The sequence below is a fragment of the Haplochromis burtoni genome, unplaced genomic scaffold (genome assembly GCF_018398535.1).
Source record: "Haplochromis burtoni strain Fernald_Lab_line unplaced genomic scaffold, NCSU_Asbu1 Contig_77, whole genome shotgun sequence".
Lineage (NCBI taxonomy): Eukaryota > Metazoa > Chordata > Actinopteri > Cichliformes > Cichlidae > Haplochromis > Haplochromis burtoni.
This window is the reverse complement of record NW_024582438.1, coordinates 190558-214425: the sequence shown is the minus strand read 5'-3', so window position 1 is coordinate 214425 and position 23868 is coordinate 190558. Positions and strand designations below refer to the sequence as shown.

At 40.4% G+C, this 23868-nt stretch overlaps 2 protein-coding genes across 6 annotated transcripts; one reads left to right on the top strand and one right to left on the bottom strand.

The window, feature by feature from the left end:
* Positions 1-1307: 1307 nt before the first annotated feature.
* LOC102288855 (growth arrest-specific protein 2) lies at positions 1308-20548 on the bottom strand. Of its 5 annotated transcripts, XM_005945598.3 has the most exons (10): positions 20236-20543; positions 18096-18159; positions 15802-15952; positions 12931-13061; positions 10083-10224; positions 9168-9188; positions 8768-8831; positions 8441-8651; positions 8247-8354; positions 1308-2727 (listed from the first exon to the last, which is right to left on the bottom strand). In XM_005945598.3, exons 3-10 carry the CDS (start codon positions 15944-15946, stop codon positions 2518-2520), a joined length of 1032 nt encoding a protein of 343 aa, XP_005945660.1. In that variant the 5' UTR covers positions 15947-15952; positions 18096-18159; positions 20236-20543; the 3' UTR covers positions 1308-2517. The 5 variants fall into 5 exon arrangements, with proteins under 5 accessions (XP_005945660.1, XP_005945661.1, XP_014196623.1 ...); XM_005945599.3 differs by lacking the exon at positions 18096-18159 and having other exon boundaries at positions 20236-20548; XM_014341137.2 differs by lacking the exon at positions 9168-9188 and having other exon boundaries at positions 20236-20536.
* A 368-nt stretch (positions 20549-20916) lies between these two features.
* On the top strand, positions 20917-23062 carry fancf (FA complementation group F). The gene is made up of 2 exons (XM_005945596.3): positions 20917-20997; positions 21251-23062. Exon 2 carries the CDS (start codon positions 21303-21305, stop codon positions 22332-22334), a length of 1032 nt encoding a protein of 343 aa, XP_005945658.1. The 5' UTR covers positions 20917-20997; positions 21251-21302; the 3' UTR covers positions 22335-23062.
* Positions 23063-23868: the final 806 nt, after the last annotated feature.

Here is a 23868-nt window from a genome sequence, read left to right as displayed (position 1 = left end):
TTATCTTCTAATTCATTCTAAAAAGCGGGAATTTTACTGTTCTGAACTTCTAGAAATTTCTTTTGGAAATAAACATTTACTAAAAAGATGCAATGGTTTTTGAAAAACATTTATTCTGAACTGTGCACCACAATTTCAAAACATTTTCTGAAAGATGTAACAGTATACATGTTCTCACTTTCATTAGAATTTTGTTTATCAAAAGGTCTGACATGGTAAATGCAAATAACAGCATTCTCATCACTTATTTCTTCAATACAATATGCATGTCCTTCATTCATCCCTTTGTGGAACTTCAACGCACTTCTGCTCTCCCCCATATTCCATCTTCACAAGCATATCCTGTGCGGAGATTGAATAAAAATTAGTTGACACTAATTAATGGCACAAATAATCCAGTAAACAATTGCAGCACAGTAAAAAAAAAAGGAATCCTCTTTGAGCCATTACTTGTGTAAAGTATTTTCCCAAAAGACAAGGACACAGGCAACAGGTAATACTGAACTAAATGTAAAACCTCAACCTTTTTCATTTTTACCTAAACCGTGTGCACAAAACTCTGGAGGGATCTATGCTAACGTAGAATCCAGTCAGGACGTCTGCTACTGCTGTTTGCTCGTTTTTTTTTTATGGGCGATCGTTTTCAGGCTTCAAGTAGCACCATTATACCAACATTTCACATTCTAACATTGTTTTAGGTGTATTTGACCAAGATTTGACTGAAAATTCACATGCAAGCTTTTTTCAAGGCTGTGGTATTTGCCCGCAAACAATACCTTTCAGCTAGCTAAAACAGAATATTATGCTATCACGAGCAACATGGCTAATGCCTTTCACACAGCTTTGTCTCAACTCCAAAGAGCCACAGAAGTAAAAGCTATAATAATAATGTGAAACAATCTTTGAAAAAATGACTTACCAAGCATGGCAAACAACTCAAATATGTAGAGCAAAATGTTCTGAAACGGCTTCACTTCAGCTTCGATTGGAGCCGTGCTGGGGGCGGAGTCTGTGAATTTACTCTGTTGGTGTCATAGCCCCTGTAGGAGTTCAGAGTTAAGAGGTCAAGAGTTAATGTTTCCATTGTAACACCTCCAGATTTGACAGAGAAACACTCATTTTTAACACTCGATTTTAACTACTATCATTTTACACCTCAGAGTTACATTAAAAGAATGTGACTCTGCTTAGAGTAAAATTAACTCTACTTTTGCAAGAAGACTATTAACACCAAAACATTTAACACTTTTGAATTTGCTGTGTACAACTAAAATCAGGCTTGAAAGTTGCTTTCCACAACCAGTGAATATAATACCAAACCGACATATTTATTCTCCAGGAATAAAAACAAATTAATATAACATGAGTTATTATGCAGTGATTGATATTTCTCCATTGTAAGAACCCCCCAAAAGTAATCAATAATAATCGTATTTAAATCACTGCACCACCTGTAGGGGTCAGTAATACGACACAGTGAAGAACGTGAGACCTTAAATGAGTAAATCTATTTATAAATCACAAGCTAGTGAAACTGATTCGAACATATGATTGTCGGATGAAGACATTATTACACACAGGATCTATTCTAGTAATGCATAATACAATCAAAATGCTAATATATAAATGTACTGCATAGAACAGTTATGCAAAATGTAAACAATATGAGCATTGCTTTATTTTTTTAGCCTACTAAGAAATGCACAAAGAAAAAGCTATAACATTTTGTGAATAAATTTAGGTTTTATGAGAGTTTTTACAAGAATTTAAATGTATAAAGTAAAGCATTTAAACTTCATTGGGTTTAAATAATTCTTCTAATGTGGGAGATAAAATCCCATTTGAGCCACAGCCCGATAGGGTCTGTGTATTATTAAAAAATTAGATAAGAAGATCAGTTTGATGGGAAATGAAAAAAAGTGGGAAAACAACACTAGCACAGAAAAATCAATAGAATCCACATCAAGGTACCAAGCAATACTGGCTTCATAAAATTGCCGACATCTCCAGCACCCATTTCATTTCATGTAAAAAAAAAACAACTTGTGTTTTTACCTTGTACAAATACAGATATTTATATGAGGAGCTAAAAGATGAAAGTGTTCTACCTACCATATGTGATATTGCTTCAGATGCAATAAAAACAGGAAAATCTTAAATCTCAAGAAAATCTACACCTTCCCTTGCACTAATTATGAAACCAATTATACTGTGACGATAATAATGAGCATGTTTTTCAAAGCTGTTATGTAAAAGTAAATAACACCCAGAGGCCTACTAACATGTGTCCAGGCCCAATCAAATGAAAACACCCAAGAATGACCTTTAACCAACAAAACAAAATCATCACTATGAGAAAAATGTGCTTTCTGTGAATGGTGTTGCACTACAGCTTTAATATTTACTTCATGAGAACAGGGATATGTTGCATAGCTACGCCCCCTTCTCTACACAGTAAAAAACAGCACGAAGTCAATCTGTCCTTTTATTAATGGATTTTTTTTCAGTCTCGTGTCTTCACTTTTTGCTGCGGTAGTGCGCTGCCACCACCAGGTAGCTGTCAGGGCTGAGGTCCTTGATATTAGGGGACTTGCTGCTTATAGGGGATATCTTGCCCTCCACCCTGGAAATCTGGAGCATGCGGCATGGGTCATGTTTCAGCAGGTAGCTCTCAAAGGTCTCCCAGCCTCCACCGACTCGCACCATCACGTGCTTATTGTGCAGCATCTGCGGAAGAAAATAGGATTATGTTGTGATGCTGGTGTGTCAAAAGGGGTGCTTTAATAGATGTGGGTGAACCCTTCTATAGGACTAATGTCATTACCCTGATTGAAGCTTTGGGTTTTAGCTGAACGAACATGTAAGCGCGGCTTTGATGTCAAAGCTTGTTGATTGATGTGGGTGTCCCAGAAGTGGTTGGTATCCCTGGAGGGATTCTTTATCAACCCTGCTGCCCTAACGTCTAGGTGAATTGATTACTAAGAAACTCTTATTTCTTAACTCTAACAGTGATGAGACTGTGTGCAGATGCAGCACTGCTTTGACCTTACGCTCATATAAAAATAAAAGTAGCCCTAAACACAAATGCTTCTGTTAGTAGCAGGCATTTGATGATAAACTAGGCCCATTAAAATTTCCAGTTTTTGATGATGATGATGATGGTGCTACAGGAAACATCAAAGGATTAGGTTATTAAAATTCCTTCTGAGTGGGACCTTATGGTCGGTATGAGAAATTATTAATTAATGAGACATTCCCTCAAAATATCAAATGCTATTTAGTGATGTAGTCAGGGGAACACTAAAGTCTGAGGATTATCTACTGGGTCATATATATTGTCATGCAAAAAATGCAATGACAAATAGCTGTTGGTGGTAGAATAAAAGTCAAGAGAGCACTGATGTTTGTCAAGTGGGAATTTTTGTTTGTTCTGTTACTGTACCTTCTGCTAATTGTGCACTAATTAAGATGTGTCGGTGTGTTGTCCCCCTAGAGTATATGTAACAAGCAAACCAAGCTTGCCAGCATTAGCTAATAGACAAGGTCTTCCAGTTCTAACTTCTATGGTTATTGGGGAGTTTGTTGAATTTGAATGGGTGCTTAATACTGGCTCCAAAACAAGTTAGTGTTCTTTGACACCCATGTTACAATTTACAACTTCAGAGCAGAAGCAGACACTTTTACAGGCTGTTTTTTTTTTTTTAGCTAATTACCCACTTAATGATTGTACAGCAGGCTTGAGGTGCAGCAACTTTATTAACATCCAAGAGGTTTGTGCTTCAGTTTTGGTGAGTGGTGTTCTATTGTTTTATTACTGTTACTTTCCCAATTACACCACCCATAAAGTCTACAGGTTAATCAATAAGTGATAGCTTAGCCCAGTAGTTCTCAAACTGCGGGGTAGGCCCCACTGGTGTCCAGGTGGGACATAGATAATCAGGCAATAAATATGAATGGAAGTTAAGTTGAAGCATGTCTGTAAATATAATCAACCTGCCAAGGAATGCTGAGGAAAATTAGCCTATGTGGCTAAATCTGACACATTTACATCACTGACTCTAAACAAACATCAGCATTACCAAAAATTTACAGATGTTCACTTTTATATGGTAAATGGACTGGTTCTTATATAGCCCTTTTCTACTCTACTGGAGCACTCACGGCACTTTATTTAACATGTTTCCTACACATACACATCCGTGCAAGCACATTTTTCTACGTCTAAATGCTTTCTATTTACCACACTGTGATGAACACATTTGGACCAACTGTGTGTTCAGCATGTTGCCCAAAGATAGTTTGGTATGCAGGCTGTAGCAGCCAGAGAAGCACCAATCTTTCAATAGCTGCCCGCTCTAACTCCTTAACCACAGCCACCCCCAATTTCATCATACAATTTTGTTGACTGATAATTCATACACATGAATTTGCATACAATCTGCAGTGTTAATGGGATATCTTCTGGTAACACTGAACATTTTATGGGTCTGAGTTGACAAGCTGGAAGATCAACTTCCCAACCTACTAGGATAGCTAATAAATATTCAGGTGATTTCATCACTAAAAAGCATAAAACCTTAAATTATATGTCTGGTTAAACAGACATATGCAGTGTTTTTTGGTTTTTTTTCCTATCCCTTTTCTACAACATTTGCTTGAAAACGATGCCACCTGCCACATCAGGGCACATTCCCAAGGTTGGCTACCATGGCAACGTCACCGGTTATAATAAAGAGACGAAATAAAAGGCGCTGGTATATTCGATGATCAGAAGCCTGCATTCCCCAGAGGCTGCGCACATAAAACATGTCTGCCTTGCTATGGAGGCTTTTTGCCCCTCTACCTCATTAACACACCATTACACCTCTGAGGAAACAAGCTTGTTTGCTGAATGGCCCTATCTGAAGAAGAGTAAATCCAAAACAAGTTATTATAAAGATTATTTACTCAACTCAAAAATGATTCAGACAAATAGGAAAACAATACATAGTTAAAAAGGGCAAATTACATCATGCAATTGTCACCTCAGTTTGGCCAGATATGACGCTTCTTGCCCTCCAGCAGCATAACATACAACATTTATAGGCCTCTTAAATGAATCAATCGTGAGGGCAGGAGCAGGGCAGTAGATCCAATCATCAGCACCAGGCCTCAGGCTTTGTGATTGTGGATTTAATGGACCTGTGTGATGCAGAGGGGTTTTCAATCACGCTGCTTTGGGACGAGACCCTTGCTGGACTCCAAACCCTTCTCAGTAGGCCAGAGAAGGGCAGAGGCCCGGGGCTGAGCTGGGACAGCAGTTCTCACAAAACCACTCTGGTGTTTTTCTGCTCTCTCATTCAAGCTACAACTAGCTCATTTATTCCAGCAGAAGGTCAGCCTCTCCAGTGGCCCAGATTATTGTGAAGTGAGATCTGCTGCACGTCACTGCTGTCCTTGCTCCCAGCTGCCTACAGACAGTGACTGGGCTTACTGTATTCATGCCTTTTCAGTCGACCCAGCTGCTGGGGGGGGAAAGCCATGTGAGGAATTTTAATTAAAGCATGTTCAGCATGAAGAGTGCTGGCTGGGAGACAGAGGAACAGAGGCTTAACACTTGCTTTGTTTGTCATCCTAAGCAGTATCGCACATACTGAAGATGTGACTAGTATCCACGATGACACATGGTAACGGATGTCTAATAATGTTGTTATAATTTAGCTATTTTTCAGTATGGCTGCCCATTTATATACTATACGGTATATATTCATCCTCTGCTGCTTGTCCTGAAGCTTTTTTCCCCATTTTTGTTTAAGACTTTTTTGGTTTGTTTTTTAAAAACCAACTACTAACTATTAGTAGCTGCAATACAATGGACAAACAGCAGAGGACATCCAAGAGTAAACTCCCTTTTGCTAATCTACACATACCGCCAGCATGAATCACATCTTTGGAGGTGTAAATCCCGGTTGTGGGTTGCCAAGTAACCAGGATCCCAAGGGGAGAGATGCTACTTCTCCGATCTGTTATTCTCCATTTATCTTTCACGAATCGCCTTTATCTCTCCACTCAGAGAAAGCTGAGTAACATTTCCTGAGCTTAAAGACTGATTGTGTGTGATTATGTTAGTACAACAGCCAGTTCTGGGTCAGACGTATTCCAAGTGGTAAGTTGGTTGTGAGATCAGAGGTGAATGTGTGGATGTTGCTTTCTCTTTACAGCAAATGAAAGTAAACATTGTCAAGGCAAAGGCCATTTGTAGACACAATGGATGACATTCATGCCAAAACCAGCCCCACATATCTGCTATACGACTGGAAAAAGAGTTTGCTTTGCAATGTGAGACGTTATTGTTACAAACCGCAAACTGGAATGAAAATAAAATGAATGGAATAATTAAAAAATAAGAAAACGGTTACTGTCATTTTCCACTGCTAGAAATAGACTATTTCCCCTTTTTGCCAGTTTGTAAAAGAAGGTTACAATGTAATGTATGATTTACTTTATTTGAACAATGATTTCATAGAGTCATTATTGTATAATGTGTAATATTTGCCTCTGAAGCTTCAGTGCTGGGACTAATGTCTTCATTATTATTTGGACTGAGACTTTATAGTAGTGCATAACAGTGTAATAATAGCAAACTGAATGTAAAACATTCAGAACAGTGACCTGAAAACTAAGCTTAAGGATAAGCTCACCAGTAAAGAACTATGTCCGTTGGGGCCTTCCCAACAATAGACTTTTTCCACTGAACAGTTTTATGCTAATATCCAAAACCTGATAATTTGATAACCTCATATGAAAGTGATACAAGTGAAAAAAAGATTATGTTAATTATTAGATACAGTACTGTGCAAAAATCTTGAGCCATCACTCATTTCCTTATATTTTGCAAGGAAAATAGGAAACATTGAAAATAGAATATATAATCCAAAAACAGAGTTTGTACAAGTCTAACATGATTGAAGGTCAGTATTTGGTATGACTACGTTTATACTACAACACAGCCTAAACTCTCTTAGGGAAGCTTTTTATAAATTTATTTAAGCAGTCTTCTTGAAGGACATCCAAAGATTTTATCTGGATATTGGCCACCGTTTCTCTGTCAAGATGATCCCAAGCTGCCTGAATAACGTTGAGGCCGAGCTCTGGCAAGGCCAATCCTTGACTGATTGCATCCTTTTACTGCACTGACAGTGTATTTGGGATCATTGTTATGCTGAAAAATGAAACTGAAACTGTCAGTCAAATGCTTTCCAGGTGGTATTGCATGGTAGATCAAAATCTGACAGTACCTTTTTGTGTTCATAATTCCATCCACTTTAACAAGATCCCCAACACCACTGGCTGAAATGCACCCCCGAGCAATCACTGTGTTTTTAAGATTGCTGTAGTTGTATCTCTCTTGTGACCTGCCCCATACATATTGATGATTTTGATTTTCAGTTCAGTTTTGTGGCATACCACAGCCATTTTTCCCTGATTCCCTTCCACTGTATCTCATTGTACAACTGTATAGTGACAATAAAGGCATTCTTAAGAATCAGCCACCCTTCCGCTGAGAGTATCTCTGATGCGGCTGCAGTGAATAGTGGATGAATCAGCTCAGGTCCTGCCTCAGGTCTTTGGTGGATTTTTTCCCCCCCCATTTCTTAAGGACGAGACTTTCAGAACCTGTTCATATGCTGTAGATATTTTCTTAGGCCTGCAACTTCATTTCTCCTCTATTTGTCCATTTTCCTCAAAATTTTTAAGGACATATTGCACACCACATGTCAAGTGTTTGGCTAATAGCTCTTTGGGAATCACTTTGTTGTTGCAAAAATACTATTTTATTCATGTAAAATGGTGACATTTTCCTGGATGCAACGAAAGAAATGGGGACAAATTATGTTTTTGTGACAGACTGTTAATAACAAGGTGCCTAAAGATAGACGATTTGCTAAGGTCTCTGTCGCGTGCAGACGCAAGACTGGGCCATCTTTTGAGTTATGTGCGTTTTTTATGCTTCAATGAGTCATAGGTTAGTGTTAAGTGGCATAACAAACCAAAAAAACATTCTCCTGAAACTGGTCGGGTACAAGGACTGGACTCAAAATGAGGGAAAAAAACAGCCAATATCCAAAGAAAAACTTGGAAAGACTTGCAAAAAGCCTGGAGAAGTATTCCTCAAGACTGCTTTTAAAAAATCCAAGAAAGTCTGGCTCCTTGGAAGCAAAATACAAAGAAACGAGGACTTTTGTACAATACTGTAACACACTCACCCGAATAAAGAGCATCTTCTCCCCAACACGATATCGACCCTGCGACTGTCTCTCTACACAGAACTTATTTGCACATCTGCAAGGTGGATCATTGGCGATATGTCTTACCTGTTTTGACAAAAACAAACATTGATGTTTTTCCTCTGATAAGTTAAGTAGAAACAGCAAACAGAGGTGAACACTTGCTAACTTACGGCATCATCCAAAAGCTTCCCTGTGCTTTTTTTGATAGAAGTCACTTTGGTAGGAGTTGGGGATGGGGAAGGGGATGGGGAAGGAGATGAAGAGGGTGATGGAGGGACAGGCTGAGCTGGAGATACAGGTGACGGAGGAGGTAGAGGCGCTTTCTCTTCTTGCTCAATCTCTTTCTCCAGTTTTATAAGGCCAGGAGGCTCCACATTGTACCTAGATGAGGAATAAAAGAGACATGGAAATTATGAAAGGATTTGCAAAACAATCCAAAGACATACACAGGAAAATCTAGACAATCAAGGAGGAAAATGTAAAAACCAAGAGCATACCGTGATGCTATCCGGCCCAGCTCTAAAAGACAAAGGCAGACTTCTCGTGGCTGCTTATGAAGAACTGCAAAAAGAGATCACCTTTTAGGATTTGGTGATTAAAATACTGTACTGTATCTGGATGAAGGTGATGAATGAGAATGAGTGGCTGTGTGATGGTGAAATGGACATAAAAACAAGCTTATGAACTTCATGCAATCACATGGTCCTCTCTAATCCTGTTCATCCCAAACCAAATGGAAAGAATACTGCTCACATGTTCATTTTAACCACTTCAGAGGGTAACGGTAACCACGGCAAATAATAGATCAAACCAGACTGTGGACACACAAAGCATGAATAATGTGACACACCACACCATGCAATATAGAAAGAATATATCCACTGCGTGATAGCAAACCTGATGTTGTTACACCTACTGCTGAACTGACAAATCCATCCAGAGAAAGTAAGAGGGAAGGAAAGAAAGAAAAAAAAGACATTCGTCAGCTGGATTGTTCACTGAAGCATTTTATTACAATCACATGTCCACTGGATTCGAAGGCGATTATAGTTCACTGCAGCTAGCTCACTGCGTGTGTGTATATCCTGGAATCCAGAAATGATTTACATAGCTTGAATATTTTTAGCAATGGCTGATCAACCTTTTAGTCAAAAATATGGCAAGAATTTATGACTATTCTGCGTATTTGTGCTCTTGTCAGGGGCACATCTGATTATGAGGGAAATATTTCAGTCTGGGCATATCTTTGCTGCAAGGACACTGCAGTGAAATAACGTGCAAGAAAGCTCTGCGAAAGATCAGAAAGACACAGATAAACACTGAGAGTGCGAATGAGGAAGAGAGAAAAATATCCCTACTGTGCGCTGAGGAAAACATTTGCATACTGTTGGCCTACTTTCTCACCATCTCACACCTTTATGTCCACGCTCCTGTAGTTTTACTTTAGATGTTTTGTGCATGAGTGCATTGTCTGAGATTCCCTTATTGTCAGGTAGAGCTGCTCCCATCACTGTGCTACCCGGACTGTGAGCTTTTTGAGCACGTCAAAGAAGGTGAGGCTCGGTCTGGTGATGTGAGGCTTCTAATCCTCAGAGGGGAGGAGAGGGAAGCAGGCCAACCTGCGTGTCACTGTACCTGTACAATCAGGCCATTCACAGAAGATAGAAATCTGAGCCCACTGCCCCAGCAGTGCCAGGGATAACCAAAGCCTGAGAGAACTGAATCTTTGTGAGGAAAGTGATGCCTGTTTATGTACCCGGTCTGTCCTACATCTTGACATTTTCGCAGGGTGAGAAATAAAAACAGACTCACCTAAACCCTCTGACTCAAACAGACATGTTTCTCCAACTCCGACCTCACGACACCAGGCCAGGAAGTTGGCTGTGTTGTCCCGTGCAAAGAAGGAGCCGGATGGAGCGCTCCGCCGACACGGTATCCTCCGATTGGGAATTCTCTGTCACAGACACAGAGAAGAACCCCCTTACTTTCACTTAAACAAGATCGGATTTAAACATCTTATTCTGCAGTTTAACAAAGAAAGGACAAAAGTCCTCCAGAGTGACTTGTTCGAACCAATACCCAGAGCTCCACCAAAACACAGAGCCACATTCTCTACATCTACCGGTACACTGATGTCTGCTGAGGCTCTGATTTCAGCCCAGGATCAAGAACCCTTCCCATTGAAATCAATATGAGAAATGACGGGTTTGAAAACCTGTGCTACTTTACCAGGCTGTCTATGATTTGGGCTCAAATGACATGCTTATGGGTTTCAGCCCCCACACGGTCTGTTCGGGGAGATTTATGCGCTTTGCTGTGGTTTTATACAGGATATGTGTGTCTGTGCTTTGAGAAAGGTGGAATGAGCTCATGCTGGAAATATGCAAGCTTTTGTGGGTATTTTTCTTTTCATTCCAGACTCTCCTTTTGACTTTTTTTTTAGGGGATCTTTTGTGTTAAATGACTTTGCATTCCCGGATAAATATTCAACTTTGCCAAGGTTGTTTTTTTTTTTTTTCATCTAACAATCAGATGACTGTATTATTATTTCTGCCTTGGCTGCCAAATGATCTGCACCTTTGAATGTCTAATGATTGCACAGGAGGTAGGGGACTTCTGGAAAAGATTATCTTTAAACATATGGGAATAATAATAAGGAAAAGGAACTGCTATGCTTGAAATGAGCAACGACAGCTATAATCAAATTATTTCATTCAAAGAATTTAAATACCTCAACATGCACACACGAGATGAGCAGTTTGACACTTTAAAAATACATTTACCCGGTACTTTCTTACTTTAAGAGGTAGATGAGAAGATTATGCTATTATCACATATGTTAGGTGGAGGTTGAACTGTCTTCGACTGACATCTCTGTTTTTGCACTGGTTAAGCAAATATGTGGTGAGCTTTATGGGTGCAAGCGGACAGATTTCATGAACTTTGTACAGAGCCGGGCTACTTTTTCCTCTCCAAGCCTTTCTGCTGAGATAACCAGCAGCTGCGTCTAGCTTCATGGCCCTTCCTTTCCCTGTAAAAAAAATCCCTTTTGGTCAATGCTACTTATTTACGATGTTTGATCTTCTCATCTCACTCTCCTGCCGAAACCAAGTCTTGAACATTGCACTTTTGCTTAAAATTTCAGTGCTATAGCAATAAGTTCCCACAGTTATTGAAATGACTGTACAAAAATCAGCCTGTCAAAGTGTTATGACAAGAACGAAAACAACCTTTGCTCATCTGGACTTAATACTGATTGATATAAACACATGGGAAGACGTCTGGAGCACAGCATCTGCAAAGTGTGATTGATGGTACCCCTGTGCTGTAGTCACAGGCCCACTTCACACACCACATCGACTTATAACAGGGCTTGAACACAGATGGATGTCCTCTTTTAAGTGGTGAAATCTGATAGCAAACAACTAGAGCTGATCAAATGCCACGACAAGCATAAAGACTCATTGGATGACATACTGTGTATCAGACATGAATAACACGGTTAATCTTTTAATGAAAACCCTTAATTAAGACAAACAGAATCAAATCACGCTCGCTGCACAATATCATAATGCAGCTTTGTTTCATTTTAAAGCCTATCCAAGGACTCTCTCTCTCCCTCTGTTGGCATTCACAATCAATAGACTCCTCTATTTCGGCAGCTCCTCTGCTGTCTCACGGTCATTGACCTCAAGTATTTCCTCACATCTGTGCTGCTGCGCTCACACTGAGATCAGGAGACCCACTGACATCAGCACAGTAATGCTTCAGTGCAAACATCAACAACTCTCACTGAAGGACCAACAAACATCTTTTACTTCTTGCCTTCCGAACAGAGGCACGAACATGACCCAATCACAGTTTTTGCTGCATGCCACTGAGACCAGCTGTCACTTCAGCATTTAAATATCTGCAATAAACAGATACTGAAGGTAAATATCCATCTTTTAACATATATTTTTGAACTTTTGAGGATGTATCCATGGGGTTTTTATAATATATGGGGCATAAATAGAAACATTTTTCTTTTGCCTAGTTGTTTTTGTTGTTTTAGTCACCAACCCCATAAATATACATCTGGACAGACTGATTGGGTGAAATTACAGGTAACCACTCTCAAGGCACCCCTTTTAATGAAATTCATTAAATCCTCAGTCAAGGCTCACAAGAAAAGAACGTTTAATGCTGTTCTCCCAAATCTCACAGGGGATGTGGGGCCCCATCAGTTAACGTGTCCTTGCTAGCCTTATTTTTTTTTCTTTTTTGCCCTGTTGAAGGCAAGAGGCCCCCATCCCCCCATCCCACTTTATGTGCACTTCTTTCTAAAATTGTGGAGTTCTTTGCAAAGTAGGAATTCACGGGCGCAGTCATCAAGAGCGTCTTTCTGCCTCTGTGCTACTTTCCTAATGTTGTGTTGGGATATCCTTTTGTATTTAGATGTGAAAAAGACCATTACATGTGGAAGTGGTTTTAAATAGTGACTGTCAGTCAATCTGACCTAATAAGTGTCTGCTCAGATGATGTTTTCATACTCAGGAACAATGCTCTGTGAAATCGTTCAAGCTGATAGTCTGGGAAGATTTTCAGCCAAGATTTAACTTTCAGATTAGTGTTTTCACTGTAACCTGTATCACACAGGACTATTGCAGTCTCTCTGTACCTTGCTGTTGCCAAGGGTAGGCAGATCTCCATTACTCTGCCTGAACTTCTCCTGCAGTGTCTCAGCCAGCTGGCACAACAGGAAGCCATTGTCTAAGCGGTCCATGAAGCTCTCAGCAGTGATTTCCAGACCTGAGCAGGAGACACATAAAGAAAGAGCAGCGCCACAAGTTTAAAAAATATACATATAGTGTAAGGAAATAAAATTTAATCTCCACTTCACTCCGGGTTGCGGTCAAACCTGACGCAGTGCTGTTGATTCCTAAAACCGTTTTAATGACCGAGCGTCGCTTTTGCTGCCGGGTTTGTGGCGGCTCTGGAGGAGCCAAAAGCTGAAATAGAACAACATGATTTGAGAGGATCTGGGGATTTCCTGGTCACACACCGTGGGATGGCAACTACGGGGATGCATAAAAAAATCCAAAAAAAAACGTGGCATCTGTTTGTACACAGTAATGCCTCATTATCCTGTGCAGTTGCAGAGCTACGTTGGTGATCAACATGTGGTGTCCAGTTGACTGACTTCCAGAGGACCATTCTTTCTTAGTTAGATCATCGTGAAATAGGAGGTGGTGGCAGGGGGGTGTCTGTGGAAAGAAACTGGAGATATTTTTTTTATCCCTTTTCTCTTTCTTATTGGAGGAGGGGTTTAGGGGTTCAATGTTTAATGAGTTCCAAATGTTGCAATTGAGCCCAGAAAAGAGAGATTGAAATCTTGAGAAACACTCAGTGAGTCTTATACTCTACTCATACGACCCTCGTTCCACGCTGTGAGAGGAAAATATATTTCACCGGGCTCCAATAGAAGTATAGTAAAATTAAATATTTAATCATACGAGTTGCCCAGTTCCTTCAATCTGACTTGAGATCATCTTACACTGGGAATATATTAGCATCAGTGAGCTCTGACCGTTTGCAAACTCAGCCTTCTCCTTGCATTAAAACTACAATTAAACACCTGTTAAGTTTCTTGGGTTTTTCTTGCACTGCTAAACAACTGAACAACTGTCCACAGACAAATGCACAAAGACAAACATAAACACCTGCCAAGTGCTTTAAACCACCTTTGTTGTAGTTCCTGCTTAAGTAAGTGTCTTGAGGAGCACATTTTGCCATGACGACAGACAAAAAGACAGACTCGGGAAGTGAAAACAATACGAGCCAAGCTGTTACCGCTTTGACAACAATGACTCATCAGTATAACCAAACATATGCCTCCCACACGGTAGCGGGCCACACGGCAGGTCTCACCTGAAACTGTAATCAAGGATGTCAGCATCTTGTTTCACAGAATAAAAAAAAAATACTGAGCAAATACAGAACTTGGCCTAAACCAACAAATTAATTCTGTAGTGTTTATTCACTGGAAACACTTGCATGCTCCTGCTTATGAACCCTTTAGTTCCATGGCTTTCTAGCTCAGCTGGTTCCAGTGCAAACACACACACAGCCAGAGATAACGCGGAAGACACTGAAGTTGTTTTAAGTTGTTTGCACACAGACATGAGAGAGTCTCAGGAACCTTATAGTTGGTTTGAAAAGTGTCTGTTATATGCATCCAGGAGTAACTCCCAGTCATAACACATACAGTAGTTCTTAAGCATATTTTAAACAAAAAGCAGAGTCTATGAAGCGTTTAGCACCAGGGCCAGCGGAGGCCCTTGGTTTTGTGTAACAAGAAACAATCAAGCAGTTCATACTTATCTCTTCTAACATATCGGTGCGACCTTGTTAATAACCTAAAAGCAGTACAAGCATGATAATTACAAACACAAACCAACATACTTATGACAAAAGCTAGAGTAAACGTGCTGCATGTGTGTATTTTTGTGTGTTCACTCATACACTGGCTTCCTCATTAGCACTCAGTCATTGAAATTTTGAGAACTCGACTCTAACAAATTTAAAATTCTGATGAAACACTGGTTAACAGACAGTTTACATCTCTGAAACCCAACTAACAAATACATAATTCTTACTCTGGTGGCAGCCTTTGTAAGAATATTTATGAGCTGACTCTGGTGAGTCATTGGTGCAAGAATGCTTAAGAAAACATCATGGAAATGACTGTAGGTGTTTCTCTAAGGTATTTCACTAATGATATCCATGTTAAATACAAATTTTTCCCTGGCTCTAGGAACAAACAAAAAGAAACAACAACAAAAAAACCATACAAAACTCATTCCTACACACCCATTCAAATCAGATCAAAGTGCACTGTGCTTTTGTTTTGTGGCTGCGCTGTTAAAGAAGTACAGCGCAGAGAATCGTTTATTATACAACCACATCCTTGCACAGTGCTGATGCTCCCACCCACTATGCATTATTTAAGAACAGTTAATGGTGTCCATTATTCATTTAAAGTAAATCTGTGAAAGAGCGTTGCAACTGGAACAGGTCCACACAATCTGGGGACTTTAAAATAGTTTGTAATGAGGTGCGGATTGATCACAGTCCCCTGCAGAGGTGTTTACATCAGCAAAGACCAGTTGAGTTAATTTTAGACACAAAGCAATGAAATGTGCAGGATTTTTTCAAAGCCAAGCTATTTCTAAGCCTGTGTATCCAATGAATCTACAAACCACACCCTGATTTTTTTAATTTATTTTATTTAGCAAAGCTAGCAAAACATCTGAGAAATGAATGATTTAAAACACATTTTAACCACAGTTCAGGAATATAACTGTATCTTTATATATGTAACAGTATTACTACCCCTCAAGGCGATTGTTGTTATGATTTGGCCCTATATAAATATAAATGAATTAAATTCGCTTTGCTTAGCGAATTAAACCATGTTATAAACTATAACTCGTGGTAATAAATCCTCACTGTTAATAGCATGTGTTTCTTGCTCGTTAGTGTGACTTACCAAGAATATTAGTGAGCCACAGGGCCAGGTCTTCCTTCATAGGCAGCAGGCTGGCCTCATGTCGACTGGAAAGCCACTGTTGGTACTGCTGCATGTCTGTCAGGCCGGGCCCGCTGGGCTGTTTGGGGCTCAGGGAACTGCACATGGTTCCCTATTCATCAGCAGGAGAAGGTTAAGACAGTCCAATGATATAGAATTCATAAACATGTAAGATATCTGTAATATTATACAAGCAGACACAATATGCAGCTTCAGTGTGCAGTATAGCAGATCTTCAAAACATTAATAAAGGAGGTACATATTATCCAGATACCTCAGCATATTAATTGGACTCCATCTAAGTCCTGCTAATAAATGCTTTGTTGTTGTAGCAGGCAACAAAACCATCATGTTCTTCTCTATACATGCATATGTTTGAGTATGCACCCATGTATGTATGTATATACATACATGAGCCCCAACATTAAAACCATTAAGTGGTGAAGTGAAAAAAACATTGATCATATTGTTAAAAAGCAGCGTTCAGCTGGAAAGAACTGGAAAAACTCTGCCAGACATCAGCAGCAGCCTCCCCCAGCGGGACGATGTACCTCATCAAATGGCAAAAACGGCTCAGGAATGGCTCAAAGAACATGACAAAGAGTCCAAGACATTCCCTCCAACCAAGTCCCCTGATCACACTGTAACGCAGACCCACTCCTGCACACTACACAGTCAGCATTACTTAGATTACAAAGGTTCTTCAGTTATCTGCACAATGAGCTGATTTTCAACTTTGCTGTTAGCTTTGTGTTAATACTTAAACAATAAAAGAAAGATCCTGTGTCCTCACTAGGATAGGGATTCATGCCAGTGTGTGGCACTGTAGTTCAAGGTTGATACTATTAACTGGTAAATGGGACAATTCATCGCAGGCAATGTTTCTGAGTAATGCTAAAGTAATGTAACAAGTACTGCGAGGAATTACTCTCTCCAGGGAATAATTAGGTGATGCAATGCATCACTTAATTCAATTTAGAGTTGCCAGGAGGTGGGCTGGAACCTATCTCAGCTGTCACAGGGCAAGAGCTGGGGTACACTCTAGGAAAGGGCTTCTTCAATTCATTTGATATCAAAAAGGAAAAAAACAAAAAACAAAAAGAGAAATTCCCAGTGTTATACCCATTCAGTTGACAGTGATGCAAAACAGAGTGAATCGGAGAATTCTCATATGTAATAACCTTAAACCAGAGGTTCATTTACCTTCAAAGTAGTTACACATTTTCTGGAAATATACTAATCCATCATTTCAGCTCTAGTTAGCATCCTCCAAATATTGTGCAGCTCTTTTGAAAGCTTAAACAAAGTTGGTTACAGCGGTCATGATATGTCACGATAACAGAAGGAACCTCTGAACATGTGTGTGTTTTATACTCGTGATCTAAACAGATCCTCACAATAAAATTCTTCTGTATTAGCTATCATTCATGTTGCATATTCACAAAAGGGGCAGAGGAGGAGCAAGCTGAAACAGGAAAGGAGAGCAGCTTTGTTCTCCTGGTCAAAATCCTGGTATGGATTACAATAAACCTGATGACATTAGAGAGCACCATTTCTTTCCACCCCTTCTTTGGACAAGAGACACTTTTATACCAGCCAGACTGGTACAGTAGGACTTTTATTCAACCAACAAAGAGCTCCTTCAAATTACTCTGCCATCTATTAAGCAGTCTATCCAGCGGTGCATATCAGCCCATCACAGTCAACAGTGCAGCAGGTCTTGCGTTACAGGTTGATGGACAGATTGCATTTGACATCAGTACTTGGAACAATATTTAACTGCTGCTTATTTCCTTGAAAGTGAAGTCACTGAGTAAATTAGCATTTGGCCCAGTCTTTTCCAATACCAGGCTACAGTGCGCCAAGGGTGCACCGCATTAGCTGCAATATGAAAATCTTTCAGATATCAGTCCAGTGTCACTCCATTAACGGATTTGCGGTGGAGAAGAGTGAGTGCCTGACAAAACAACTGGGCACCAGATGCAAGACCTGAGCTGTGTAACAGGGCACATCAGCAGCACTGCAAGCGTCAATCTGTTCTCTAAAGTACTCTGACATAGAAAAACGATGCAATGCAGAAAGAAAGGAGACACCCCAACCTTTAGAGCATAGAGGTGGTGGCATAACGGGGATTTAAAGGCTCCCAAAGTACTCAAGAGTTTCTATTTTAAAATAACAAATAAGATATGAGCAAAATGTCTTTTCTCTGTTACATACAGAACAGACAGCTTAAGTCTGGTATCATTACAGCTTACCTAACAGCCAATGATGAAGTGACTTTGTTCTCCTTTTTTCTGGTAAAGTTCTTTGTCCGGGGTTCTTTAAAGAAACAGAAAGTTACTTGAAGAGAATTCACATTCTTGAAATCTTGTTGTTGCATTTTAAAGGTTTTGCCTCCACCGCTTCCTCCAAGCAGGAACATTTCACATACCCTCTGGCACGCAAATAAAAACAGGATATCGGATGCAAATTGCAAGAAGAGCTTATTTAAACAAGGAAGCTGCCACGAACAAGTAGTTCAAAGCACGCGGTGGATGAAAATTTCCTGTGAATACTGAGTGAGTGCAGCACGATATGAGGAATCTGACCTTTAAAGCTGTGTAACATTTCAAGGTCCGTCTGGAGTTGGCTGCAACTAAATGGCACCGTGATGCAAAACTGGACATCAGGACCTTGATGTCCGACCAAGGCTGTCAGATCTTTGAGAAGGCAACTTCTACTCGCTTGCATACACACACAAAAGTCTGGAGCTCGGCGCTCACACACAGGTGCTACATTCCCATGTCCACTGGTGAAGGCTGACAGACAGAACAAGGGCACTAGGATGTCTCATGTCTCATGTCTCAGTGCAAGAGCTTAACAAGCTCATTCCCTGTGCTGTGTCAGTGGGCAATGCATCAAGCTGCTATTTTACGTATTGTTATTGTACATTTTCCTTATTAAAGCTGTATGGTATAAAAACTTTCTGAAAGATTCCTATGTGTCTTCTCACATGTCACTTTAAATTAACTTAAAATTCACTACAATTTTCTTGCTTTGTTTGAATTCGCACATACTAGTCTCTGTTCAATAAATCTTCATGTCAACCTCGGTTCAGTTTTATTGTTCTTGACAAGATCGTAAACAAACATCGAGCTCAATTTTCACCATTTTTTCCCCAAGGAAATAGCCCCGGCCAGCTGTTGTAAAACATACCTGGTTCCTCTCACCATACTGTTTCCTGACATGTTTAGCTTCAGCAGCCTGCACTCTGCTAAACTGCGTGTATTTTAAGAATCTGGTTCATGATCGAATGCTAGGCTTTGTGCATTCACAAAGAGATCCCACTTTTCAACCCAAAACATTAAAAAAAAAATATATAGAAATACAAAATTTACATTCATCCTGAGTCATCTCGTGACTTCACTAAAGCCATGCTAATGTGCCACGGTTGGCTGCAGATTGCTTCGGGAAAGGCATATGGATGGGAATTTTGACTGATGAATCACATTAGAAAGTACAAGAGCGGCTCTGTCCTCGTAACCCTCTTTGCCCTGCATGCCCTCCTCCACTACAACAGTTAGCCGATCTGGAGGTTGATTTGTCCATCTAAATAAGGACACTCAGCATGTTTCTACTGCTGACAAGTAATCTGTTGTGTTCAGGTATCAGATTGCTTGAGGTGCTACAGTCAATGAAGCACACTGTCTGTATGGGAATCTGCACTTAAGTCTTACAAATGAAATGATTTCATAGTGGAATATGCAACCTCAGACCTTTGATTAAGGAAACATTTGAACTGTCAACAAACCAAAGTTCAGGCTGACTGTATGTCAAGAAAACAGATAAAATGAGCTATTTTTATAGTTTCTCTGAATTTGGTGCCAGGGCTTGGTTTTGGGTAGAACTGTATTGGCCTCTCACTTCATTTACAACTGCAATAAGGCTTTTTAGGTTGTCTCCTTCTTTACAGCTGTCACAAATAAAGCGCCCACAACAGACAATTTACAACTCTTGAAATAGGTCCAAGGGAGGACGCTTGATGAGTTATGACTCAAATCCAGCAGAGCGCCTGCTAATTAAAAACCAATGAAGTGACTGAGAGCAGCTAGTACACAAAATATATGATATTCCGTTTAATTACAGATGTCTGGTGTTAACTCTGAAAGGAGTAAAAAGGCAAGCACCTTCCTGTCAACTGTCAAGAAGTAAGATTCAACCAAGCCCCCCTCAACTGTTAAATGAGTTTCATTAGATGGTATTGTTCTGCAAAGCACACAAAAGGAAGAGATTGCAAAGGGTACTTTCTAAAAACTTAAAACAGAAATGCAGGTATGAATAGTCTGACAGTCATACAGCAACAGTGTAAAAGTAGCGAAAAATGTCCTGAATGAAAAGCTTCTCGTGTGTGCTCACCCTGAGGGTTCAGCTCGCTGGTGCGCTCCTTCCTCTCACTCGTCCTGTGAGATGCTGGTTCCCAATTTTCATGCTTTTCACAGTGGTGCACCGACCCACAGGTTAGCCTCCAAAATCACAAACCAGTGTGGACCGGGGTGATCTTTCTCGCTGCACAAGCTGACTGCACAAGCACACGCATACGCGCGCACACATATACTCACTCACAGCAGGCTACGCTGCTGCTGCTGATTATGATGATGGGAGGAAAGTTTGGTCGTGTTGGCACTGCCTCTTCTTTGTGTTCCCTCTGTAACATTTTTTTCTGGCCTGAGTTTCTATTCTTCCAAACGCTTTGATGTAAAGTTTTTGTCTGTGTGTGCAACTGTGCTGTTTGATCCATCTAGTCGCATTGTTATTATATCAAGACTGGTTCATTTAGGCGTAATTTGAATGACACTATCTTGCATTTGAGAATAAATTGAAATAATGAATGACGATCATTATTAATACATTAATTACGTGTTTCAGGTGTAGTCTTCCTAGTCAGAACACCCTTATGATGCCTTTTAATGTAAATGTGTGTGTAATCCATATAATGAATACACGTAAGCACAAAAATTCCGAGTTTGTGTGTACCGAACTCATTAACTCATTTTGTGGCGCTAAGATCACTTGATGTGCTTTTATTTTGAAGGGGATGAAATTATATTGGCACACTTGCGCACTAACGAGCGGTATATTCAACCGGAAAATCAAGCAGTAGAAACCGGCAACATATATGTGAGTTTCTTCAACTTTCTCCGTGCTGTCATATTCATTTTTTATTGTAACGTCAGCTGTTATTGAAACCCACGTTACTCAAGAGGAATTATTTATTGAAGTGCGGCACCGGAAGTCTTGTTTTGCCATGCTAGTATGTTGACATCTTAGCTAACATGTAGCTAAACCGCTACATCTCAAATGCTATAGCAGTTTTTCAGCAGCATGGCGAAATTCAGATGATTCAGGTTCAGGCTGTAACCTTTCTCCTCAGTGGATTTCCGAAGCCGGACTGAAGGCTGAACTCTGAATGCTGAGAGCGCCACATGGAGGCGGTGCTGAAAAACTTAGCTAGCACGGTGGAGATGCTGGCGGTGGCGGCGCAGAGCGATGCGCTGAATCACTGGGATAAACAAACTCTGTCCAGGGCGTTTCACTGGGCCCGGTACTGCGAGCACGTCTTCTCCAAGTTCCATAATAACGCCGCTATTAGGAGGATCATGGAGAAACAGCTGCAGCTCACAAACCAAACTCTGCGAGATACCATCCCCGGATACACCGAAGTCTCCTTCTCGGACCTCCCCCGGTGCCAGCACTTGTTGCTCGTCAGGTTGTTGAACAACCCAGAACTTCCCAGTTCTCTCATGAAGATCCTCTTTGACACAACGCGTCCTGTCAAGACGATGCACGGAGACTATGAGGACGTCACAGGTCTCTGCAGTCACATAGTTCAATGCAAATCAGTTTATAAGGTCCTGAGCCCCCTAGCTGATATGTCAGCCCTTGGTGCTGATGCTGAGGTGCAGGGGGAGATGCTGATGGAGAGGCTGGAGGCTCTGCTGAACCAAGGCAGTGAAACCTGCAGGGCAGAGCAATTTTTAGGCTCTGTCCTCCAGGGATGCGAAGGGGCATTGCAACAATTCTGTCTAGTCATCGCTGCAGCTCTGCTGACATCCAAAAACTGTACTGCACAAACTGCTGCACATGATTTTCTCTTAGACTGGTTGCAAAAGAAACACAGTCTGCTGCAGTACATGTGTTCTCTACTGTCTCCTACACTTTTGAAAGACCTGGCAAAAGAACATCAGAAACTCAGAGATGCATCTTGTAATGTACTGAAAAAGTGGGCCTCGGAAATGGAATACAGCTTAAGTGACGGCGAATGGGTTCTAACCAGCACGGGTCCCGGAGTGTCCTTCAAGAAACTTACTGAGCTCTTTCTGGCTTTATTCGATGCCAGTCCGTCTCTGAGGGGGGATGTAGAAAAAGAACTAAATGCTTTGAAGATTTCTGATGGAGACTTTGATGTCACAGGGCTGAGTGTGTGGGGAGACCTGCTGTCAGCTTTAAACATGTGACTGATGGTCTTGGAGCTTGAAAGATGATCAAATTGTGGCCAAATTCCTGTTTATATCTTGATATTGTCTATATTTTTCGGTATCAGAAAAAGCATATTAAACAGCTGACATCAGTTTTTTTTCTTAATGGTCACTAATGGTCACGTTGTTCTAACAATTGTAATGATATTTCTGTCAGTTTTGTTTAATTTTACCAAAGTGTGAGCATGACTGTGGGTTTATGAAATATTTAACATGTGAGAATTTAGGCTGGTGATGAGAAGAATTGTTCTAGCAGAGCAAAAAGTTTTAGGTTCTTCTTGAATGTTTTCCACCTTTGTTTACAGAAATGTGTTTCAGTACAATATTTGACTCATGTTGCACTTTTCCTCAGTTCATGTATCTAGACAAACACATAACTGCTAATTACAGATGCAGTAGAAAGATATAATAAAAATGGTCACTGTGGTGGCTCCTCTCAGACTGAAAATTTGTTGCAATATAGTAATTCTTGTTGAAATGTAAACATGTTTTTAATGAAATATTGTGATAATTAGAATATTTGTGATGACTTCACTGTTGGTGAAATTGGCCAGATTGCCTATTATATGAGATTTTAATCTAGAAAAGTGGAAAAAGAGGCAGGAGGAAGAACAGGGTGGGGCACATGATACAAGAACAATGGCAAATGGGATCCTGCTCTTGATGCTTCAGGAGTTAATCTCTATCTCTGGATTTATTGTTTTTAGTGTGTGTGTATGTATGTATGTATGTGTATGTATGTATATATATATATATATATATATTTATTTTAGTCAGTCCAGTTGGCTGTTTGTTGAACTGTTGAACTTACTTGTTTGGACACATTATAGCTTTTGTGCTGCTTTGTAAACCGTGTCAGCACACGATCCGACTCACTTAAACTGAACGTACTTGTGAGACAGTAAACAGATGCCATGGGTCTTTGGAAGCTCAAGGTTTCATTCAGCCTCATAAATTTGATCCTAATACCAAGCCATTAGGATCTGCGTTGTTTAAAATTATTCTGCAGCGGCTGATTTATGAGGACCTAAAAAGAAATTAAAGTTTAATTCCACATTATGCAGATCTGTGGAGAGAGATGGGTTTGATAATAAGCTCGGGGCTATAAGGAAATAGCAATAAGCAAAGCCAGCAAAAGCGCTGTGCAACCACGTACCCTTTCCTAACTCTACACACCTCAAATGATTTTCACTTTTTTTCACACCATCTGTCAGTAAAAGCCTCCAGCAGTGCTTGATCTAACCCTATACATTTGGATTGGCTTAATTCCAGTCATGTGACCTGACTGCCAATTTACACATCTCAGACCTTGCCCATGTGTCTGAGCGCTTGTGCAGCGAGGGATCAATTAGTCAGATCAGGCGTCTTCAATCAAACTCTGCACAATGGCTGGTGTGTGACATAACCCTGTCAGCGAATTAGAGCCCGGGCCACCGTGCGGAGGGAAACACCAACACAGCCACGGCTCATTTAACACACCGTGAAAGCAATTCTCGTAGAGACGGACGAGGGT